The sequence below is a fragment of the Onychostoma macrolepis genome, chromosome 21 (assembly GCF_012432095.1).
Source record: "Onychostoma macrolepis isolate SWU-2019 chromosome 21, ASM1243209v1, whole genome shotgun sequence".
NCBI classification, from domain to species: Eukaryota; Metazoa; Chordata; class Actinopteri; order Cypriniformes; family Cyprinidae; genus Onychostoma; species Onychostoma macrolepis.
This window is the reverse complement of record NC_081175.1, coordinates 3,717,172-3,737,500: the sequence shown is the minus strand read 5'-3', so window position 1 is coordinate 3,737,500 and position 20,329 is coordinate 3,717,172. Positions and strand designations below refer to the sequence as shown.

Here is a 20,329-nt window from a genome sequence, read left to right as displayed (position 1 = left end):
TAAAAATGTTTAAAAAAGTCTCAAAAGCCAAGGTAATTCTAAAATTATAACACCAGTTGACTATTATTAACAATACCTGTTTGGTAAAAACCATACCTGCAAACTAGTCGCTTTTCGGCGAAATTCGCTGTTTTGAATCAAAATATGTCATTTATGTGAATCGTCTAGATCTGAAGTGGTTTTTTTTTGGGGGGGGGGGCTTTGCAATCAAAGCCACAGCAGAACTGTTTTGTGTCTCCGAGTAACACAGCGGTGTTTCGAAACTGAACTCGTTTCTGAATGAATCAGCCATTTGAATGAATGACTAATGACTCTCGCATTAAAACAGTCATTTACCGTAATCTATGGGTGGTTTGGTTTCATATTTAAAAGTATTGCATTTTCCCCAACGTTTTTAACTTGTATGTTCAAAAATGTTTAAAACATTAATCTTATAAAATTATTTATGCATTTGAAATTTTGTGGTGTAAATGCATTTATGGCACCTCAGCTTCATCAAACAATCTGTGTAAATACATCTAATGTCACTTCACATGCAGTTTTCTCTGCAGTGAAAAGATGGAGTTTGTTGATAGTATGCACACTCTTATGTGAACATTAAAATTTGCAAAAATAAATTACGCCACTGCTCACAAAGAGAAGTATGAACCAAGTATGGCAAGAGAGTAGCACTGTCCAAAAAGTTTGTGGTATAAATATGCTTTTTTTACTTGAAGCATATGTTGTCTTTTTCTTTTATTTTGTTGTCAGAGTGCACCAGAACGCTTCATTTACATGTTAAATTCTCCAAAAATTCCTTCTGGTCATATTCCGAACTATGTCACCTTTTGACTCACTTGTGAGTTTGCAGGTATGAAAAACAGATATGCTTTCAGTCTTGTTTCGTTTTGTTTAGGCTACCTCCACATTGCATGACATATCATAATACTGAATGGCCAACTCAGTGGTTCAGGTTTCTGCAATGTTAAAAACTTTCACAGGGAACCTTCTGGGACAAATTAGTTGCAAGATTTTGATTATTTGGTTCATGAAAAACCAACCAACAAACAAACAAACAAAACTACTGAACATTTCAGACTCTACCTCATTTAGTAATTGAGTTTTGAGATTTTAAATCACTGAATTTGTTTTAATTCAAATGTTTTAATTCTTTTTGAGACAATGTAATAAGGACGCTGACACTAACACGGCATTGCTGATTATGTTATTAGAACAGCAGCCTTCAGAATTTCCCATTTAGATGAACTGCTTTTAAATTATTCAATATCCACCATGCTAGCAATGCTCCTGAGGCCATGTGTATTTAATGGTCTTCAATTAGCCAGGCACACACCAGACTATTGTGTGTGTTTGTTTGTGTATGTGCGCGCGTTTTTGTGACAAATGAGGACATAAATTTGTACAATGACAAGGGTATGACATAGGTATTACAAGGAGAAGGTGACTTTTCAGGACATTACCCCATGTCCCCACTTTTCAAAATGCTTATAAATCACACAGAATGGAGTGTATTGAAAATCTGAAATAGCAGAAAGTTTCCTGTAAGGGGTAGGGTTGGTGTAAGACAATATAGTTTGTACAGTATAAAAACCATTACGCCTATGGAATGTCCCCACTTTTCACACAACTTTTCACATGTGTGTGTGTCTTTGGAGAACAGTGACAGATAGGCAAACTAACAGCACAGAATTACTGACACAGCTTGGCATGTACGTTAAGTTGGTCAAGGTCTTTTGACCTTTCGCTGATGCTTTGACAGCTCTCAGCAGCTACACATAACTTTCTTTTGACTACTTGTTTTTCCCGGACTTGTGAGTAGCTGCATCAGCCAGTCTGTGGCATAGGAACTTTTTTTACTGACTTTGTCAGTGGTGTCATGAAGCGCAGCAGCTATGGAATTGTGGATTTCTTTAGAAGAGACCCATGACAGGAAGTAAGTTTGCAGTTTAAAAGGAAAGTCCACACAAAAATGAAAAACATATTGTCATAATTTACTTACACTTGTGGTGTTCCAAACCCTGCATGCTTTGTTTTTGGTCTTCTGATTAATCGTTTAGAAAAATGTCCTTGCTTTCTGTTTCCCAGCCTGATCCTCCTGTGAAAATGCTGTGAATTGTTTGTATAGGTTCATTTTTGGATTTTTGCAAAAGTGTAGATACAGGTATGCTTTTCCAATGAGCATAGATTGATAATTTTGGCTTGAAAATATTATCCTGATCACTCTGTGGAAACGCGCATATCTCATTCAAATGTATACATCACCCGAAACAAGGTGTGTAGCAATCAGGGAAAAAGCAGGGAAATGTGAAATTTTTGTCACAACACTTCGTGAGGTGGCAAATTTTGAATTTTTAATGAGTGCAGTATTTGACGGTTACACCAGGATGGAACCGTGCACAGGGTGTTATCCACAACACACTGCACTATAGAGGAAGGTTCATTTCAGAGCAACAAACACCAATTAAAAAAGTGCAAATATGCTGGATATTCATGAGACTGACAGTTAAGTAGAGACACCTTGAAAGGTGTTTGAATTATTGATAATCAATATCTAACTAAATATTTATTTAACATTATATTTAATCTGCAACAGCATTCTGAACTTTTATAAGGATATGGATAAGACAATAGCAAAACAGGTATGTTTGGACACTATTAAATGTACCATTATGCAAAAAAAAAACATGAGCAGAGCTTTCCGCATTAAAGACCCATGACTGGCAGACCAGTGTTCTACTTGTTTTCTCTCCAATATGGCAGGAAGAATGATTTGAGTAGTGTTTTTCATTTAATTAAATAAAATATGGAATGTGTATATGAGGTTTTAACTGTGACAGCATGATTGACAGGCCAGTTTACAGAGACAGAATGCACATAACTGTTCAACAGAGCACAAGTTTATGGTAGTGTGTCCCAATGTTTGCCTACTCTTCTGCTATAAAAATATCTCAAAAAGAGAAAAGGCCTAGTAGTCGAATTTGGGCACAGCAATTCAAAATCTTCCTAATCAAACACACCTGATTGATTTAATCAGATCTTTAGTAGGAGACCTGTTTCAAGACCTGAAATGTATGGAGCCAGGTTTCCATCCAAAGTTGCGAATTTAACTTGTGGGCAAATTTTGAATATCGCATAAAACATTAGCGAACGAACACAGTTTCCATCCAACGAGTCAAAGAGAACAAAATCGTCACTTCCTGTGGCGTTTCCATCACTCGTTTCTCATGCGATACTTCAACATGCGCATTAAAACAGGGTGATGAAACCCAGCTTGGGTCAGGTAAGGGAGACAGTGATAATGTATGTGCCGATATGCCACCAGCAACAGGGTCGGAAATAATGGAATATACAGTAGATTGTTTTAGTGAACTATTTCTGCGTTGTACCTGTGTTGTAGATGGAATATAATGTGTAAAGGTGCCACAGCTTTGAGAAACGAAAGCCAGATCAATAGGGGAGATGAAGGACTTATTTGCCATGCTGGCCTTGTGCTTCTACTGTTCTACTTGTGTATGTCTGGCAGCAGACTATAAAATCAAGGGTAGCACTGCTGCAAAGCCTACAAGCACCTTGGAACTTAATGTATTTTCACCTTTTAATTTAAGATAAGCCACAGCAGCGGGCCAATGCGGAATGCCGGCGTGGGCAATATCTCATTTCTCCTCGTTGTTGATCGTGGATCAGTCAAAGGTGCTGAGACTTCAATTCAGCTTTCTTTTTTCTTGAATCAAAGTATGCAAGGTTGCGTATGTGTGTGAGAGAGTTTTATTAATCCTTTGAAATGTATTCAGCATATACACTGAAGTTGCCACTAGGAACATAGCAATAATGGCTTTGCAAATACTAGCAGAAAAAAATACAGCCTACTCTGAGTGCAATTGCCTACTGCAGATTACTTTTGTTAAAGAAATTACTTTGTGTTTGTTGAGTTCAAGTGTTGCTTTGCAAAGGGATTGCATTTCTGTTTTGGGCTCTTTGCAATTAGATTGAAGTCCACTCCTAATTCTCTGTGCACTTAGTGGAACTCTAATGCAGCTTGCATATAAATGTTCATATTAATCTCCCTCTCAAAATTTTACAAGTGAAAACGCTTTCAAGCCTCCTATCAGAGGCATGTTTGCCCCTAGCAGCTCTAGATACAGATCCATAACAATTCTGCAGAAGTTAACAGAGAAAATGTGACTGCAGGCTGCCATTTGGCAGGCTATCAGAGCAAAGAATCTCCAGACAGTTTAATCAAATTCTTGCAGCACTGCTCTGCACAGTAGGCTCTAGCAAACACTTGTCACAAACAGGTTGCATTCTCATACATTGACAAGTCTAGGGATGTACCCGATACGGTTTCATACATTCTCACACACTGAGACAGTTCTTACCAAATATATTGTTAGACATAAAAATGACAACACAATAAACTGCTTTTCTTCAAACAAACAAATAAATGCATATTGGTGATTAACTATAGTGTTGTAATGACGGGTCAGAAGCATGTGGATCCATTTGCAGCTTTCACTTTAATGATCTTAATCAGGGTCAAACAGGCAGAGGTAAAACAACAGCAGTAGGGATATCAGAGGCAGAGTAGAGACATAAACGGTACTAGGCAGGAGTCAGGGCAGGCGGCAGAGAATCAATAGTAGTCAACGGTCCAAGATCAAACACAGGGAAGCTATAGAATACAGGGGAAACGCTCAAAATGTCAGCCGGGGAAAAACAAGACTTCACAATGAGTGTGTGTGTGTGTGTGTATGCTGCTTAAGTAGAGCAGTAAATGGGGAACACCTGTGCAGGTGATTAGTCTCTGTACGGGGTGTATGGGAATTGTAGTATGAGAATGTCAGTACTCAGGTGAGGGTGCCCTCCGGTAGCCATCGGAGAGAGCCACAGGGGTCTGATTCATGACAGAGCCCCTCCCCTGCGAGCGGCTCCGGACGCGAGGGGCATTTCGGCGCCGAGGTCGTCCATGAGCACGAGGTGCAGGTCGGTCTGGATGAACTTGGTGAAATTCAGTGGTGAGTGTGAGATCCAAGATGTCATGGGCGTTGACCCAGGATCTTTCCTCTGGGCCATATCCTTCCCAATCGACCAGATACTGCAACACTCGTCCTCGACGTCGAGAATCCAGAATCTCCTTGACCTGGTAAGCCTCCTCGCCGCCCACAATGATGGGATGGGTACTGAGAGCAGGGAGACACGAAAGGTGGGTGAGATATGATAATTGGCAGGTAAAGCTAAACAATATGAAACTGGAGTATTTTGAACGGACCCACATACCTGGGACTTAATTTCTTGCTTGGCAATCGGAGTCGTAAGTCTCTGGTGGAGAGCCAAACCCATTGTCCAGGTGTATATTCAGGTCCCGCCCTTCTCCGGCGATCAGCTCGTTCCCTAGTTCGTCGAACTGCTCATTGTAGATGTATGTGAGCAGCATTCAATGTATTCTCGCTCCGCCTTAGCCAGTGGTTGACTGCAGGGAGTTCAGAGGGTTCACCTGACCAGGGAAACAGGGGTGGTTGAAAGCCGAGAACACACTGGAATGGGGTGAGACCGGTTGAAGGTTTGCGGAGCGAGTTCTGGGCGTACTCGGCCCATATCAGGAACCGACTCCAATCGTTCTGGTTCTTATGGCAGTAGGATCTTAGAAATCGGGTTATTTCTTGGTTGAGTCTGTCTACCTGGCCATTGGATTGGGGATGGTAGCTGGAGGGGAGACTGATATTGATGTTGAGTTGTTGATAGAAGGATTTCCAGACTCGAGATGTGAACTGCGGACCCCGATCTGAGACGATATCGTCGGGGAGTCCATAGGATCGGAAGACCTGTTCTAAGACAACCTCTGCGGTCTCGAAAGCTGTAGGTAGTTTGGGTAAGGGTATAAGTCGGCAGGCCTTGGAGAATCGGTCGATCACGGTCGGCATGGTTGTATAATTCCTGGAGTTGGGGAGGTCAGTAACAAAGTCAATGGCAATATGAGACCATGGGCGCTGAGGAACGGGCAGAGGCTGTAACAACCCAGCGGGGCGTTGGTGAGATGATTTGGACATATTGCAGGTTGGACATTGATGGACGAATGCGATCGTATCAGCCTGTAGTGATGGCCACCAGAAGCGTTCTGACACCAGCTGGAGTGATGCTGTAATACCAGGGTGACCAGAGCTGGGGGAATCGTGCACCAGATGTAAGACTCATTGGCGAAGGTCCTGAGGAACAGAAGTTCAATCGTTGGGGCAATTCGGTGGAGTAGGGTCATTAGCTTGAGCTTCTGTGATTTCAGTGAGAATATCCCATTGGACTGGAGCTACGATTAATGTTGATGGAATGATGGTTTCATTGATGCTTCCCAGAGAAGGTGAAGAGTCCTGGAGTCTTGACAATGCATCGGCTTTGCAGTTCTTGGACCTGGGTCTGTAGGTGACTTTGAAATCGAAGCGTGAAAAGAACAATGACTATCTGGCCTGCCGGGGATTGAGTCGTTTGGCTGAGCGGATATACTCTAGATTACGGTGATCTGTGAGATCAGTGAAAGGAACTTTAGCACCCTCTAGCCAATGTCGCCATTCTTGCAGAATTTAATTTTCGTGAGTAATAAGCACATGGGAACAGCTTAGGAGGGTTGCCCTGACGTTGAGAGAGAATGGCTCCAATGCCAGTGTTTGAAGCGTCAACTTCAACTGTGAATTCTAGATCTGGGTCTGGGTGATGAAGGATAGGAGCAGTGGTGAAGCGATCCTTGAGCTGTTGGAAAGTGTTCAAAGCTGACGGTGACCAGTTTAAACGCTGTCTCCCCCCCTTGAGCAGCGAAGTGAGTGGAGTTGCTATAGTGCTGAAGTTACGTATGAATCGCCTGTATTCATTTTTTGCATACAGCTGATGTTCTATTAGACGATTTAACACTGCCCGGACCTGTTGAACATGCGTTTCCAGAGAATCTGAATAAATTAGTATGTCATCGATGTAGACTATGACCCAGCGATTGAGCATGTCCCGAAACACATCATTGATGTAGGCTTGAAGACGGATGGACTATTGGAGAGGCCGAACGGCATAACGAGATATTCATAATGCCCAGTGGTCGTTGAAAAAGCTGTCTTCCTTTCATCTCCGTCCCGGATGCGGATTAGATTATAGGCGCTGCGGAGATCGAGTTTGGTAAAGTACTTGGCAGTACGAAGTTGTTCTAGGGCGGCTGACAAAGGAGATTCGGGGTTTGTGGCAAGAAGCTGGAACTGCAGGCATTTCTTTTGACAGGACTCTGACCATTGTTGAATCTGCTTAGTGGTCCAGGAAATAAGAGGGTTGTGTCTCTCCAGCCAGGGTAAGCCGAGAATCACTGGGTTCTGTGGTGAATCAATGGCGAAGAGACGTATGAGTTGGGTGTGGAAAGAGCCGACTTTTAGAGTGAGGTCTTGGGTGGTAAATTTGATCAGTCCTGTGCCCAATGGGCGTCCATCTAGCGCTGCCGCTGCCACTGCCACCCGGGATTCAGGAAGGAATTGTGAGAATTAGCAAAATTAATATCAATGAAGTTTCCCGCTGCCCCAGAGTCGATTAGAGCCATCGTCTCAACCGTAACATTGCATTAGCTAGAGAGATGGGTACATCTAAAATATTGGAAGAAGCACTCACCGCATTAGTATCTTTGGTTGATGGTCAAGTGGGGCAGTTGACTCGCAGGTGACCAGATAGCCCACAGTACAGGCAGAGGTGGTTTCGCATCCTGCGTTCCCTTTCCTCCGGTGACAAACGAGTGACTCCTACTTGCATGGGCTCAGGTTTCTGGGGTAATAGTGGAGGCGGAAGTTTGAATGGGAGAGTATCGTGAAGAACGTTGTGAGCGCAGTAGATTGTCGAGGCGGATAGCGAGATTGATAAACTGCTCCAGCGTTTTTCCTTCATCACGACATGCCAGTTCAGTTTGAAGTTCAATCGATAATCCCTTACGATATAGTAACTTCAGGACCCCAACCGGTCTGGGCTGCAAGAGTGCGGAAAGTGAGAGAGTAGTCAGCAGCCGTGTCCTTCCCTTGTCGGAGCATGAGCAGTTGTTCGCCTGCCTGTTTGCCTCCAGCAGTGTGCTCGAACACTTCTCGAAACTGCCTGAGATAGTCAGTGAAAGAGGGGAATGCCATGCTTCCTCCCTCCCATATTGCAGTAGCCCATTCTAAAGCTCGGCCAGTTAACAGGGAACAGATAAATGATACACGACTGTTGTCAGTGGTGTATAACGGGGAAACGCTCAGAATGTCAGCCGGGGTGCATGGGAGTAGTATGAGAATGTCAGTACTCAGGTGAGGGTTCCCTCCGGTGGCCATCGGAGAGAGCCACAGAGGTCTGATTCATGACAAGTGTGCTGTATTTGAATATAGTGAGGTTACCAAGGTTTTAAATACAATGGTTCATATTTCTTATTTTAATTATGGATTTAAGGGCACGGGTGTTTTTTATGTTTAATGCAAAATATAAAGTTACATTATAGATTATAAAAATATATATCAATTTTATATGTTAGATTATAATTATACTTAATCCAATTACTAAATAATAATTTTAACTTCAAAGTGCCTAAATACCTAAGAATGTTTCAGGCATGTTTTAGAAATTAAAATATTATTTCTGAATTTGAATTAAACAGAAAGCATAATTTTTGCCTAGAAAAGAAATGTTTGTCAGACTTGGAATGACTGCCTGACAGTGCCTATGCTGTAGGTTTTTATAGGTCTTACAGACAGACAGACAGACAAAACAACCTATCATATTGTTCTGAATATAAGACGACTCCCCCTTTTTCAAGATTTGGAAAAGGGCTTTTTGAAGACCAAATTTTGTCTTGACCTAATTATTTATAAAAAAACAACAACAACAACATATATATACACTGAACAAATTATAAACGCAACACTTTTGTTTTTGCCCCCATTTTTCTTGAGCTGAACTCAAAGATCTAAGACTTTTTCTATGTACACAAAATGCCTATTTCTCTCAAATATTGTTCACAAATCTGTCTAAATCTGTGTTAGTGAGCACTTCTCCTTTGCAGAGATACTTCATCCACCTCACAGGTGTGGCATATCCAAGATGCTGATTAGACAGCATGATTATTGCACAGGTGTGCCTTAGGCTGGCCACAATAAAAGGCCACTCTTGGCCTTTGGAAAAACGCTGTGCCACCAAAGCGTTTTCAAGTGCCACCAGCTGGCCATTTTCAGAAGAGCACCTGTCATTTTTCAGGAGGCTAAAAAACGCTTTGGTGGACACACGTTATTGAATATTTATTGTTTGAATATCTATTAGTCTTTTTTGCATTAATGCAATATACTTGAGAGCTAAACCTGAGAAATTAGACCAGAATATTCCACTGCGTTCCTAGACAAGTAATTTGCGTAGCTGTAGTCATAGGCAGGGATTATGCTAATTGTGAATGAGCGTGTACAACAAAGACTGTAAACAACGTAACTTTGGCTGTTCCTCATCCTACGAAGTTGAGCAGCGCCACCTCCTGGATTGATTAATATGAAACAGTGGCCAGCAGTCACATATGTTGACAAATATCTTGTTTTGTTTGAGGTTGTAGATGGCAAGGAGCTTATTTACACATTAATAAAATTGAATGGATTCTTTGTCATAAACATCAGCAGTTCACATTACTAAAAGCGGAGGTAGAGTCGAGTCAGGCTATTAATAAACCCAATCACATCGCGTGGGTTATGTTACAAAATAATGGAGTAGTGGCCCATCCCACGTGATGCACAGTTGGAATGTGTACATCTACAGATAAGCAGAGAAGCAGAGGGTGTAATTCCTACACACATTTATTTTGACATTTCAAATCAAAAGATCAAATGTCCACATCAATGACACACAGCAAAAATATGTTGGGAGATTTGTCACCATGGGTGTTAAAATTAACACTTTCCGGGTGAACATACAGGTCCATCTTTGCTAGTGTTAAAACAACACTGATGAAAGTGTTTATTATACGAACACTGTGTTAGTGTTTAATTTTAATCACTAAAGGTGGTAAGAAATTATTACTCGCAAGTATACACATTTAACACTTTATGGTGATTAATCCTACACACCCAGTGTATTTATTTAATGTTGATTTAATGTAAATATTGTAAATACTTATTTTAAAATGGTAATGCAGATTAAAACATATACCTACACTGCAAATTTTAAAGAGTGAATTTAACTCCCTCAACTGGTGAACACTGCACCAATTTTCAGGTAAAAATATAAAAAAAATAAACCCACAAAACAATACACTTTTACAATTATTAATTTTTAATTGAAACATTGTAAATCTTTTTCCTTGAGAAAAATGTTTTCACATTCAATGTTTTCAATGCATGTAAAGAACATGTTCTTACAACAATTAAAACATCATAATGTCAAAGCAAATCAGTGCAAAGGCACAAAATACACATTCTTATTTGGTCCATATGTACAATTAATGTCACAAGGTTTATAATGCTTACATTTATCAGCTTAAACAACAGCATCCCATTCATTAGCATCCAGGCAGAATGCATGTTAATGCTAACTGAACAAAGTCTCTGCTAATGGTGTTTGGACCTCCTTGTAAAGAGTAGTTTTCAGCAAGATGAGATGTGTTTCTCTGCAGTTTTCAGCCAAGCAAGATACCCACTCCCACTTGCAGCATCACAAAAGTGCTCCTGTAAAATAGGAGAAAAAACAAAAAGGATTATTTCACATCCATTTATCAGGTGAAATGTCAGGAACAAGACATTTACTGTTCACTTATGGTTGGACTCCTCCTACCGAAATGATTGCACATAAATGGGACAGTACATAAATAAATTACAATACAAGCATACCAAAAACTTACATTTGATGCATTTTTTATGAAACATTTTTAGAAGGAGATCAGACTCTTTTTTCTTTTAGAAAATTAAGCATGACAATCAATAATCTTAAAATATGCAATTGTGGCTTACCCATGTCTCTGGTATGTGTAAGCTCTTCTCATCCCACTTAATGTATTGTTGGCTTCATACTCTTCAAGCACATCATCTCCTTTCGATTTTTCTGTTAAGCCAGCATGAACCATCTGTAACAATATTAAAGGAACAGTTAACTTAAAATTGTAATTCCAAACCTATAGGATTCACATTTGCTGAACACAAAACACGTTCATGCTTTTAAAAAAAAAGATAATAAAGTGTCTAAAGTAGTTTATGCGACTCATGTGCCATATTTCAAGACTTGTGAGGGCACAAAATCACTTTGAATAACGAACAATTTAACTCACTCAGTGTTTTCCTTGAGAAGACCAACTTCCCCGTCTGCTCCGCATCTCCAGTGAAAGAACATGTCTCTCTGAGAAAGGTTTAGAGCACACAACACATAAATATTGCTATTAATCAATATGTGATGTAATAAAACACACATTTTAAATGAGGTAAAACACTTACTTCTTATGTTTCCCCTGTTAAAAGTGGCTTCCGCGTCAATGCATAGCCATTCAAATGCATCTGTGAGAAACGTTTAGGCGCGCACAGCATAAAAATATCATCATAAAGTAATGTTATTTTATAAAATACAAAATGTAAATGAGGTTAAACACTTACGTTCGGTGTTTTCCATGATAAAACCAATTTCCTGAGGAAAAGTTTAGGAGTGCACATCACACAAATATCGCTATAAATCAATATGATGTTGTGAAATACATATAAATGAGATAAAACACTTAACTTTCGGCGTGTCCCTTTTAAAAAGAAACGTCCTCGTCTGGTCCGCCTTGCAAGTGGAAGAAATTTCTTTTAAAAAAGTTTAGGCGCACACACCTCATAAATATCGCTATAAAACGATATGATATTACAAAACACATATTGTGATTAAGATTAAACACTTAATTTAGCTGTTTTCCATCCTCATATGCTCCGCATCGCGAGTCTAAGAAAATGGCGTCTGTGAAAAATATTCCAGATGGGTCAAGCGCGCACAAGAGCAAATGTCCCGGATGTGACTAATAACACTCAACAGAGTGTTATAAGAGTTTCTCTGCATATTTACACCGGCCAGAGGGTGCTGTTTACACTAGCTAGTGTTAATCCCCTAAAGTTCAACACCACAACTTTAACACTTTACTCTAAAAGTCCTTAACACTAGGATTTCATCACTGGAGATTTTGCTGTGCAGGCAGCTGAGTAGCATTTCATATTTTGAAATATTTCATACTTGACTTTCAGAGCTGGCACAAGTGACAGAGCTTGTATTCGTATGAAGTTCTCCACTTTGCTAATTTGCTTGTTCTCACGCTCCTTTCCCTCTTCTTTTTGCAGGCGTTCAGAACTCAGAGTGATAATGGCTGGCGTTCTCCACAAGCTCGCAGCATGTATCCCCTGCGTGTGGATCTTCCTCATGCTTTTCGACCCCAGCTTGCAAACCGGGTAGGATGACTCATCAACACTCCCCATCTAGTCAAACTCTCTACCTTTTCTCTTTTCCCTATGTTGCAGGCTCTAGGGATGCATTGCAGCTAATACAATCATTAATAAGGTTGTATTACTGTGCAGGGGCTTTTACGATCTGCAAAATGCCATTGGAGCCAACCGTAGCTGGCTGTAAATCGCTCGCACAAACTGCCATGAATTGGATTTTCGGTGGTGGAGCGGGCTTGGTTACAAGTGTGACTCAATAAACCTGGAAAGAAACTCACGCTGGAAGAACCTGAGGGATTCCGAGACGAGTTTAGCCTAGATTGCGTTGCAGTGATGCCAGTTGGTTTTCACTGCTCATTAGCCCGCTCGTACATGTCAGAGTTGTGAACGTACATACAGACAGAGATTTTGGGGAAAAGGGGATTATGAGTTTGCAATCAAGTGCCAGAGCTAGTAGTCTTCTAAAAAAAACTAAATACAGCATTAAATCATAAAATAGGATCCCTGTCATGACACACGTCTTTCCTGAACCATTCCAAGTGTGTCTCAAGCTTTTATTCATAAAGACCCCAAGCAAAATCAAAGAATTGTCATTTCAAACAAAATCTGGGAAAAGCGAAGTTCATTTAGAGTTGGCCAAATTAGGTTTTTTTTCAGCCCGTTGGGTTGAGACACAGGGCCAGAGCCATGGAAGGGTGTGATTGGGCGTCGCTCCCTCAACCAGGCTGTCCTTCCCCCTTAGTCAAGATGATTGTGAAAAGGGATTTTAATGATTAAAAAAAAATCACAACTGCATTGGCTTTCTAGCATTAAGGTAGGGTAGGTGATTTTGGAGAGGCTAGCAAGAGCAAGCTAGCTTTGAAAGCATAAGATCCCACCATCCCTGCAAATCACGCTCCAAAGCCATGCCTCCTCCAAAACACATGAATGTGCATAGGCAGATCAGAGGCTAACCAGTGACACTATAAGAGATGGGATTGGTTGAATGCAACACTGTCAGACTACCTCATGTCTCATTCACTGGTGAAAAACATTACAATGCAAAGTGCATAATATTACAATAATATCGGCTTCAATGCTTGCTCGGTCTGCAATACTGAGGGTATGCAAATACATACATTGACAGGTAGGTAGGATAGCCTGTCGTAGCCCTCGGATATGATTGGACGAACATTTTATGGGCTATACCTTGCACAGATGATATAATACATTTAGACCACTTAACTTAGTGATTGCTATCGGGATGTGAAGCAACTTTCAACCTGCATAACAAAAAATGTTTTTGAACCAAATTACCTACCCTGCTTTTAATATTGGGTTACTATATCAATATTTAAGTTAAGGTTTTTTTCTTTTTTTTCATATTAGAGAGCTAGATAATTGGGTGTAATTAATCGATTATTCCACTTTTTTTCACTTTTACTTCACAATTTTTATTTTTATTTTTTGTCACGGGTTGCAGTTCTGGCTGTTGTAACTTGCCATAAAATTATGCATCTGTTCGGGTCATAATGATTGTTATGTTAATGAAGCGGTTGCAATGAGTATGTGTTTTATAGTAATGTAGTGGTGATATCATTGTAACTTATCTGTATTTGTCTGTAATTTTGTATCTAAGACATATTACATCTGGTACTCTAAAACATGTTTAAATAACGGATGTAGAGTCAAATTTTCGAATACGCTGGCCTATGCAATTTTCCTTTAGTAAGTAATGTTATTCAATACTTTGGCATCTGTTGACTGGTAGATTTGACGCAGTAGTAAAGACAGGTTTGTTTAATCCTGACAAATATGTGGACCACTTCACATATAGCTGAAGATACTTTGTGTTTCGTCATCACCCTGTTTCTTTACTTCAACACCCCTTCTTTAGTGCTGTGTTTGCTATTGTGGAGAGCTACTTTATAGTTGCAATTTAAGTTGTAATTATAATTTTGCAATTATAATATAACTTTGTGAGCCTGTTTTTCCTGTATAATGCGTAAGCTGTGTAGGATATCAGAGCGAATCAGATAATTTAAGATTCGATTCAGAACATCGAAACATGAGGAGCCAAATTTCCACAGAGGCCCAAGAAAACAGGATGTTCGTCATAAACCTGTCCACGATACCCTAGAGCCAGCCAGTCTGAAGCAAGACTCTTTCACAGAACAGCTTGAAACATTAAGACAAAAGAATACTTATTGATAAGTCCAACGCAGGAAGGAGATTGTCAAATTTGGGGCAAGTAACCAAGATTGATGGTCAAAGAGATGCACCACATGAACATTAAATGTAAATCCATGGTTATAGAAATTATGAGAACCAGACTGAAATTCCTTTTAAACCCTTTTGACCTTTTTGTTCTACACATAACTACACATAGACTGTCTTTTCCATATGTAGATGCGTCTAAAATCATCTTAAAAGTACTTATAATCAAATGTCAGTCCATTGCATAACTTCATAGCATATATGTAACCCACACATTTGTCTATAATGTTCTAATCACTCATTGAGTATGTCTTTTTAATAACTATTGAATAGCTTAAGGCTTTGTATTCATGTTTGGTATGTATGACCGTGAAAAATCATACTTTAAACGTTTTTATCAATTAATTATTTGTCAAATGTATCATATTCTGGTTATAGAAATCATGTCCAAAATTATACTCTGCAAAGAGCGGGAAAGTTCGGACAATGTGACTGACCGGACAACATGCTGATTTATGGATTGGGAGGAGAAACAGAACAACTGTCACGCCCGTGGACTGTTTTGTTGTGTTTTTGCTCCCCATGTGTGCCCATGTTTCTCCCAAATCTGATTGTTTATTTGATTCCAGGTGTGTCTCGTCTTCCCTGATTATCCTGCCTTTAAAAGCCCCAGTCCTCTCAGTTAGTGTTTGTCGGTCTTGAACGTCATTCCTTGTGCTCTATGTTTTCCCGTTGGATATTGAAGACTCTCATTTTGTGAAATCCTCGTCTCAGCGTTCCTGGCTTCCGTGACTCCTGATATTGTGACAGAAGGACCGACCGAAACGTTACCTCTGCGTCTACCCTCTGTTTTTGTTTTCCGTGTTTTCCCAGTGTTTTTTCTTTCTGTTGTGTCCCCATGGATCCCCTTCTTCGCCCGGAATACCTCCTCCTCCTGCTGGAGCAGGGGAGAGATCGCTCGAGGGCCTGGTACTCGCCAACCTCTCCAGCTACCTGGACGACCCGGTCTGTGCATTCTATGAGCGCCGTTGTCCGAGGAAGGCCCTCGAGAGAATTTTGCCGCGTTTGTGGAGTGGACAGAGAGATGGAGACGGAGAGCCGGAGCGGAGCCAGAGCAGCCGATGACGTCAGTCAAAGTGCGTGAGCCGGCAACAACACACGCCACAAGGGAGAATACCGTGGACGGTGTGAGTGCGAAGAGGAGCTCCACCCCTGCACCGCGGCTGAGGGTGAGATGAGTATGGTGTGTGGACAGTGCCACATCAAGGGAGTGAGGGCTCCTGTTCCCGAGTTTGGCCCAGGGAGGGCCACAGATCCCAAGTCCAGCTCTTTGTCTCCTTCGTCTCCGCTGGTCCCATCCAGCTTCGCTCCTTCAGAGCGCCCTCCAGTGCCCGCTACCTGTAAGCATCCTCCAGAGCCCGCGCCTCCAGAGCACCCTCCAGTGCGCCCTCCAGTGCCTGCTCCCATTCCTGAGTTCAGCCCTGGAAGCCTGGAGGCTCACAATTACATGCCCTCCCACCCGCTCCTGCCTCCTCCATCGCTGTCGTCTGGCAGGCCCTCTGCTCGCCCTCAGCCCCTTCTCTGTACGGTGCGAGCTCCACGGGAATGCCATCCTCCAGCGTCGCCGGGACTAGAGTATTCCTCACCTCCGCCTCCGAGGCCCAGACTCCGCCTCAGCCCGTCAGCCCGTCAGCTCCACCATGGCTCCTAGCTCCCTCCTCTCCGCCATGGCCCATCGATCCACTGGCTCCGCCAGGCTCCCTCGTCCCTCCGGCTCCGCCTTGGTCTGGCGTTGACCATCCTGTGCCTCGGGACTCCACTTCTCCAACTGTGCCTGGTCCCTCTGGCTCTGCCAGGCTCCTCCATCCCCTCGGCTCCTCCTCAGTCCTCTGTCGCTCCGGCTCCACCGCGGCCCTCTGGATCCCTGCCTCGGTCGCGGGCACCATCTGCTCCACCTTGGGCCACCGGATCCTCCCCGTCGCCCTTGCTCTTCGGCTCTCCGTCTCTGCCTCGGGCTCCTCCGCCGCCGTCGCTCGATCCCTGGAGTCGGCGGCCATTCCTCCTTCATGGCTCCTCCCTCCGTTGGCTCCATTGTGGGTCGCTGTTATGGCTGTGGCCTGGGTCCAGCTGGACTCCTCCTGCTCTGGGTCCCTTCTGTCTCCTCCCTGGCTCCTTCCTCCTTCGTCACCTCCCTTGACTCTGTATGCCCACTCCCCCCTCCCCGGTGGAAGTATTATGGCGTGGGATGCGCATTCCGGGATGGGGGAGTAATGTCACGCCCCTGGACTGTTTTGTTGTGTTTTTGCTCCCCATGTGTTCCCTGTGACCCAGTTTCTCCCAAGTCTGATTGTTTATTTGATTCCATGTGTGTGTGTCTAGCCTTCCCTGATTTTCCTTCCTTTAAAAGACCCAGTCCTCTCAGTTAGTGTTTGTCGGTCGTTGAACGTCATTCCTTGTGCTCTATGTTTCCCCACTGGATATTAAAGACTCTCGTTTTATGAAATCCTCGTCTCTGCGTTCCTGGCTTTCGTGACTCCTGGTATTGTGACAGCAACACCCCGAGCTAAGATAATATCTAATTTGTCAACACATCATTTTGGGATATGTCCAAAAGCCCAGTTAAAAATTCAGGACACCATCAAACCATATTTTTTAGCTTTTTACTTTTTAGTCATTGCTTTTAGCCATGCTTTTTGCCACTGTTGTTTGCCCATGAATTCTTCGAGCGCCGTTGCAATGTGCTCTGGCCTACATGCCAGCTGCTAACACCAGCTGCTAACACCATGATGAGAAGAAAAAGCACCCAGTCTCGTTACATCCCTTCTTTATTTTACTTTAGTTTCTTTTCTTTTCCGTTGCGAGTTTCGTGTTCTCAGTTTAAGTTTTGCTGCCACGTCTTGTCTCCGAGTTCAACTCGAGTCTGTGACCGCCTCAACTTCTACCAGCTACAACTCCGCATCTTCAGCCAATGCCCAACCATTGGCTTCCCAAGACATCACTTTAACAACTACTGAACTTCCAACCAATCAGCAACCTTGGGAAACCCCCTTTCCTGCAAGGACAACGACAAAAGGGAATCCCTTAACACAAAGGCAACGCAAGTAATACAACTCCAGATTTTAGCTGAATTGGTGCATTTAATATAAATTTTAGCCTCATTGAGAAACTCAATGCGAGGGTTAATTGAGTGATTGACGGTTGTTCAGGTCTTTGCACATATTGCTATAAACTTGGGATTTCACATTTTCATTCTCTTAAACTCATATTTTCCTCACTTTCTCTCTTTCTGCAATGTGTATGAATGTGTGAATGCATGTGTTCTTGTGTTAGATTAGTTTACCTGTCTTAGATTTATCCAATAAAATTATTTATATTGAAAAAAGAAGTATCTTGTGTTTTGTGATTACAAGTTAATGCCTTAAACTGCCGATCTCGTTTCGGTGCTGTTAAATAGTGTTTTTACAATATTTTGGATTTTAATATCCAGTGCAGAGTTGATGTTATATTGCTCGTTCAGTGAATCGCTGGCTGACTCCGTGATCAGCCATGAAACAGTGATTCTGTTCAAATTCCCTATAAAATCATAAATGATTCCCTTTGAGCTAAATTGACCTGTTTCCCTTACAGCTGTTTCAAAGCAAAAAGTGCCATATAAATAAACGTGACTTCGAATTGCAGATCCGGTGCAAACATATCCACATTACTGTGCTTAGATGCTTTTTTTAAGCCTTCTTTTGTCACAGCTGTCATTTTGTTGTGGTTTTGTTATCTTATTAAGAGGATAGCGCACAGCACATATTGAAATATTATTAGCATGTTATTGTTATTAGCATGTGGGTACGCAGCCATGCGGGTGGTGTCGGAATATATGCAAACAGTATAACATTGTTCAGCAATTTGGAACTTCTTTTTCCCCCTCAAACAAATAACAAAAATAATACTGCAGTGAGCATATTAGGCCTTAACAGTGGCCTAAATCCAAAGCCATCATACCAGATCATCTCTTGGTAAGTGTTTAATAGAGAATCATTATACTGCAAATTTCTAGCTGCTTAGGAAGATATATTTGGCATGTTTCTTGATACAGCATCTGCGTGTGTGTTGCCAGGCATGCTCAGCAGGCATCTATTCATCTGGATCCTCACCATCTTTGTCAGAGTAATTAGTCAAAGAAGAACATTGATTGGAATCTACCAATTCCATCTGGCAGTAACATAAGCAAAAGAGAAACACATGCACAAGAGAGATAGAGAGAGATAATAAGAGAGGGAAGAAAGAAACATCTAAGATGAAAGAGGAAGGATAGCAGCCATTAATTTTAGTGCGCCCCCCACACACACAATATTCAGTAGGGGTCACTGAATGTGAGGTCCTTGCTTTGGAAGCAGAAATTCATTTTCTGTTATGTCAGCAGATAGAAAATGTACTGAATTTGATTCAGAGTGACATCACAGCACCAGTCTCCTGGAACATCTATCACCCCCCCACCACCATTAAAAATAACACCACCTTTTTTCAGAAGATGATTTCAGATGTTGAAAAGCCAAGCAAGTTTTACTGCTCCCTTTGGAGATGATGCTAACGGAATCAGCATTTAACACCACTATGTTCACTTTAGAAATTTTGTCAAATATTATTTATTAATTGTTGTATTTTATTTAATTTATTTATTTACTTACTTAATTTAAGTGCTGTTCATGTGCCACTGATGTTTGCAGTGTGAAACAGCAGGTGTTACTTGTAAAAACATTTATTGCTGTTTATGCATTGGTAATTAAACCCAATAACTAAACAGTCACCTTTATATTGTAGTAGATCTAAAAATAAAGCTGTAAAGTGGCCTTTTATTTATAAATTACGGCAGTTTTTGATGTAAAAATCCTGCAGCTCAGGAAACAGCAATGCGTGACAACTAATTCTCTAGTAAATCTCCTTCTCAGATTTTTCTCCTAATAAAATCCTTGTAATGTTATCTTCCAAATAAGATCTCAAACAGTCCTCAAAGTCAAATATATTTCAAGGGATGCACAGGGATGATGCAGATTTTGCCATAAACTTAATGGCTGAAACCAATACTTTGCTACTTTGACTATTTATTGTTATATCACAGCTATATTTGCTTTTGAATGAACAGAAACAAAACAATGCAAAATCAAATGACTCAAAACTATCCCAGATGTTTAGTTGCCTTTTATAACATAGGTTTTAAAGGTGCAAGTTTGTCTTTACAAAAGGATTACAACACGAAATTACATTCAGGTGAACTGAAAGCATTATGTTTAAAAAAGCATTTCACACACATTTTAAATATTAAATTTATTTAGGTAGGTACTTATAAAATAATACAAGCAGAAGCTGACTGTAGACCATATAAAGTACAACAGAATAAATGTGGTGGCTAGGATTGCCAACTGCTCAGGCCCCGTTTACACTAGTGCGTTTTCGTTTTAAAACGCATAACTTTTTTTACGGTTACGCCTATTGTTTTCACTACTCTGGCATTTTCAAGGTCGAAAATGGAAACTTTTGAAAAAGCTGCAGACCGTGTTTTAATTTGAAAACTCCGGGGTTGCGTTTCAGTGTAAATGGAGCAAAATGGAGACTTTTGAAAACGATGGCGTGGCTTGCCCACATTCGCACTGCGTATCCTTGACGACTGTGTAAACAATAGCATCATGCTCATTCTTGTACCCATAGATATGTATGGGTAGGTTCCCCATTCGACCACT

At 41.3% G+C, this 20,329-nt stretch overlaps 1 protein-coding gene and 1 long non-coding RNA gene across 2 annotated transcripts in view; one reads left to right on the top strand and one right to left on the bottom strand.

Annotated features, from left to right (window-relative positions):
- The window catches only part of gabra3 (gamma-aminobutyric acid type A receptor subunit alpha3), a 212,813-nt gene that overhangs the window by 29,963 nt on the left and 162,521 nt on the right, over positions 1-20,329 (top strand). The window contains exon 2 of the mRNA XM_058759002.1: positions 12,306-12,413. Coding sequence (XP_058614985.1) covers positions 12,328-12,413 — 86 coding nt within the window. The 5' untranslated portion in view covers positions 12,306-12,327. The remainder of the gene's footprint in view (positions 1-12,305; positions 12,414-20,329) is intronic.
- On the bottom strand, positions 10,443-11,941 carry LOC131529343 (uncharacterized). The gene is made up of 5 exons (XR_009268067.1): positions 11,592-11,941; positions 11,436-11,495; positions 11,273-11,340; positions 10,959-11,071; positions 10,443-10,676 (listed from the first exon to the last, which is right to left on the bottom strand). It is a non-coding gene; the product is annotated as an uncharacterized LOC131529343 (long non-coding RNA).